At 31.4% G+C, this 5005-nt stretch overlaps 1 protein-coding gene across 1 annotated transcript; it reads right to left on the reverse strand.

Annotated features, from left to right (window-relative positions):
* Positions 1–3762: 3762 nt before the first annotated feature.
* LOC126890212 (uncharacterized) lies at positions 3763–4632 on the reverse strand. Its single transcript, XM_050659066.1, has 2 exons — positions 4212–4632; positions 3763–3809 (listed from the first exon to the last, which is right to left on the reverse strand). Exons 1-2 carry the CDS (start codon positions 4630–4632, stop codon positions 3763–3765), a joined length of 468 nt encoding a protein of 155 aa, XP_050515023.1.
* Positions 4633–5005: the final 373 nt, after the last annotated feature.

Below are 5005 nucleotides of genomic sequence, written 5' to 3' on the forward strand. Positions count from 1 at the left end.
CTGCTCTAAGTATTGCAGGAGCGGCAACGCAATAACACACAGACTTTTGCAAATTTATAAAAGAAAAGTTTTCGTTGAAAAACCTCTTTTTTATTTACCCACTGACAATACAAAGGGGCTTAAGTATGGGTAACAATAATGTGTTACCTGTTTTATAATTTAGAAAAGAGAATATGTCACAAAACTAATAAAAAATAATAATATTTCAAAAAGTACAATATTACACAAATATCACAAAATAATATTAATTAATAAATCAACCTTACTCTGGTTAGAAAGGCTTTTTATATATTGTTATTTTGAAACATTTAGTGCGCGCATAACTCATATTTACTCTTTTGCTAATATTGGCAAATCCTAAAAATGATAATTAGGTGACTTACGCCCCTTTTCCTTTGAACCACAGATATTTCATGGCAAAGCTATTTAGTATTAATTTAATTCAAATTCTAAAAAACAGGATTTATTGCGTTTTGATTCATCGCTCCTCATACAGACAAATATCCATTGTTGTAATATAGGTACATACCTATTATAGAGAACAGGGAAATATTTAGATTGCTATTAAAAAATGGGGGTTGGTGATGGAAAAGTGAAAAATTAGGGTTGTATGTATCTTTTGGTTCTACATCATATTACATTAAGAAAAAACAGTTTGTCCAAAAAATAAAAAAAATGTCGGGAGGGGGTGGGGAGGGCAACCCCCTTTTTCACTTAGATTGGTCGTACTAACTCAGAAAGCTTCAGGGATTCATTTACAACAACTTTGCTTATTAAGGTCAATCATAATATTTATGATCAAATGCATAGTTCTATTTCATAAGTTCTATTCATAATTCTATAAAAGACATACAGATTTTTTTATATTGTCTCGTATAAATAATACAAACGTGGTATTATAAAAATAAATATTTTTCAAAATAAAATGTCAATTTTAAAAACAAAAAAAATGTCAACGCCAGGATTTGAACCCGGATTGCCTGAGTGAAAGCTAGGAGAGAAGTCAGCAAGGCTATTAAGAGTTGTAAGTCACGTAGATAAATATTTGACATAAGTTGTAGCGTTTTTCCATCAAATTTCATATTTTACCTTTTCTTGTCTAAAATCCCCGGTTTTGGGCCAGCTGACACATCATTTGTTAATAAGCTTTGGAATACCTAACTAAATAAAAAGAAAGCAGCCATGCTAAAATGCTCCGGTCAAATTTGACACTACCTCCCTGACTATTACATATATAGACGGTTTTATATGCTAATGATGCTATAGCTAATGATACTAGTTGAAAATACCCAAGGTATCAATTCACCTATAGAAATTATTAAGGAATACACAACCGATTTACCCGGTTTATTAAACCTATTAACCATATCTTACCTATACCTATCAGACAAAACTACCAAACATCGCTTCACCCGACTTAAAAACAAATTGAATCACTATCTAGGTAAAGATATCCCTGACAGTGAATTATCTTCTTCCGATGCCTAATTTTCAACTCAATATTACAGTGGAATATTGATGGATTGTTCCATCGTTTACCCATGCTTCAAATCATTCAATCAGAATACTGTCCAGAAATAATTTAAATACCTAGGTCAAACCGGCAAACAGGTGTATGTTCTCAAAGAAATTGAAAGTGTGTAAAAAAATTTTAATAATCAGCTAAGTACTTTCAACACATAACGTGCCATCATCAGAGCTTCCTAAAAGGACATTTAAGATAAGAGATTTTTTATAAACAAAAGATTGAAAAAACTTACGTCCTCTTATAAATCCTTCATAGGAGAGCAATTGTTAAAATTCACATGATAAATCATGGATACTGGGCAAAAGCCACAGATATCGGGTATAAAACCCTTAAAATTAAAAGTTTATCACATCTAAATTCTATTTTAGTTTAAAATTACAACATGGCTGCGTCAAACCATTGTGAGTTCACGTGAACAGCTGAGCACTGTCATTCATTAAAATGATAAAGAAGGAACCACTAATTTATGCGCCCTCTATATTGGTATGTAAATAATAATTAAAAATTAATTAAATTGAAAATGGCTAAAAAGCCATGTGTTGGTTAAATGAATTCTAAGTGAAGATACTAAATTTTAAAGTTAAATTTTCAAAATTACAATTATTAATATTGAAGTGAAATGTTAACCAGTGCCGGGTTAACCATTAGGCGGACTAGGCGGCCGCCTAGGGCCCGGGCACTTGATGGGGCCCGCATCCCACACAAATGCATTAATTAATATTTAATTATTCAGGCAGTTATTAAAAAAAAATTAAAATGTTAAAAAAATTAAATAGGGCTAACTGAAAAAAAAAGGAAATGGTTAATGCTTTGTCTTTTGACAAATATCGGAAAAATACAACCGACTTCAAGACAAATTAAGCAGTTATTCTTCGCGTCAAGATATAAGAAATTTGACCTGACGCTGGTGGGATGTCCCTACCGATTTAGTATCATAATAACAAACAACAAACCCTCCAGGAGCGGATTCGCTAAAATTAAGGGGAAAGGAACAAATGCAAAATTTTGACGCCTGTCAAAATTTTCAATGTGTTTTAAATGTAATCATTTTTTTCGAATCCTGAGAAAACTAATATGTAAGTATTTTTGAAAAATTTAAACGCATAATGAAAAATTACTTTATTACCGAAGGGCCGAAAGTCCTTGGAATGAATTAAAAGTTTCTTTTGAATGAGATATTTGAAATTAAAAATCACACTAAATTTTCTCTTAGTTTTTCACCCCTGTAACTAATTAAAATAAACATTATAGAAGTTTTCAGGGACTTTCGGCCCTCGGTAATAACGTAACAGCTTAAAGCCGAAAGTTCGTACCCATCCCCTTAACAAAAAAAATTCAAGTCTTCAAGTAGATATAATAGAGAGATATCGCAAATGCAAACGATAATATCGTGCCAAGACTTAAATAACGTATAACGTTCTATTTCAGCACAGGCAACAAGAGAGTTATCGCAAATGTTCTGGGGCGGGGCTTAACGTTATTATGACAACCGACGTTTGGTATTACAATGTAACCTAGAAATTAATTTTGAGGAATACTGTAATTGTTTTTTATTGAAAAAATGAATTTGGATATTGAGCTGGTTGACATGCATTTTAATTTTAATGATTTAACCAACAATAAATATAAATAGTTAGTATACAAATAATATAAAATATCTGAATAAATAATATCCTAACCACAAAAAGTAGTCTATTGTAGACAAAATAAAAATGCACGTGTTTCTCAACATAAGATGATTCACAGTATTTAGTTTATAAAATTTGTATTCTATACATTATTTTTATGTTTCACCCCAAATGTCAAATTAGCGTTAACGTTATTACCGTCCCTTATTTCAACCTAAATAGCGGGACACGCTATCCGGTATTAGCGTAACATTCATTCTGCGCTTGCGTACATGTCAAAATAGCGTATTCCGCTATTAGCGTGCGATAAAAATGCATTTGCGATATCTCTCTATTATTTTAATGGGGGGGTTGGAATAATAAATATAAACTTAAATATCATTTATATTTATTACGTATTTATATCTATGTAGTTATAGGTATGTATATTATTATGTACAATGAAATAAGAGAAATGAACAAATTAAAGGAATTAAGGAAATTAATGATAATAACAATAAAAGATTAAAAGAGTGGTAGCAAAAATCAGAATTAAAAAGAAAACATAATAAAAAATAACATAGAAAAATAAAATTTGAAGTTTAGACGGAAAAAAATAAATACAAATTACAACTCTATGTCACTATCGCTGTCATCTTCACTAGAATCGTTATCTAATGTTATAATTATTGGTTTAATATGTGAGGTTAATGTTCTGTAATGATCTTCCGTTTTTATAACATGTGAAACACAATTTTGCCACAGTGTTGGGGAAATCTTTTTTATTTCTTCTATAACATGTGACACCGATTCGCTACTAAATTTGGGACAGCAGTTGTTTCGCCGTAAACTTTCCTTAAGTTGGCTCCAGATTAATTCAATGGGGTTGAAGACACAGTAGTAAGGAGGTAATCGCAATACATTATGGCCATCACGTTTGGCTAATTTGTCTATAACAAATTGTTTCTCAAACACTTTTGTGTGAAGAACTTCCAACATTTCTTTTTTTGTATATGTTTCTTCAAAGTACAAATAATTGTCATACAAAAAATCAGATATCTGTTTTTTGGTCGAACCTACACCGGGGATTTTTCTAATTTGTTCGCTGTGATACGTTGCGTTATCCATTACAATTACACTTTTTGGAGGCAAATTTGGCAACACCTTGTTTTCAAACCATTCCTTAAACAAGCTACTCGTCATATTTTCATGGTAGTCCAGCTTTGAATCTTTAATGTTTTTTGCCGATAGTAAAAAACTTTCCCCTCCAAGCCAGCCATTTTTGGATCCAATGTTCAGAATAATTATTCGCTGACCTCTATTAATTGGATAATTGGGTGCACATTTAATATAATCGTCTGTCCAACCTTTTTGAGCAGTATCGTGGGTATCGAACCATGTTTCATCTAGATAAAATATCGGTCTTCCTTCATCTCTAAATTTAGATATAGCATCCAAGTAATTATTTCTCCATTTAATTAGACGAGGAGAATCCATTATTGATCATCGCTTATTAATTTTCTTGTATCGAAAACCAATGTGATTCAAAAATCTTGATAAAGTTGAAGGCGAATACGTAATGGAATAGTCTTTAACAAGTTGATCGTAGATCATACTAAGCGTTGGAACTAGGTTCTTTGAATAGAAATTGTAAATTGCTCTTCTAATTACCTCAGCATCTTTTCCATTTACTGCTTTATGTATAGAAAAGTCACTCCGCATTTTACGAGGTTGAATTCTATTCGTAACAATTTTCCACACTGTTGTATATGGCATCCTTGTCAGTCGAGATGTTGTCTTGATGAGGAATTTACCGTCTTCTGGATTTGGATTATCTTCTTTAATAGTTTGATAAACATTCCTAATAATT

This window comes from Diabrotica virgifera, chromosome 8 (assembly GCF_917563875.1).
Source record: "Diabrotica virgifera virgifera chromosome 8, PGI_DIABVI_V3a".
Taxonomy (NCBI): domain Eukaryota; kingdom Metazoa; phylum Arthropoda; class Insecta; order Coleoptera; family Chrysomelidae; genus Diabrotica; species Diabrotica virgifera.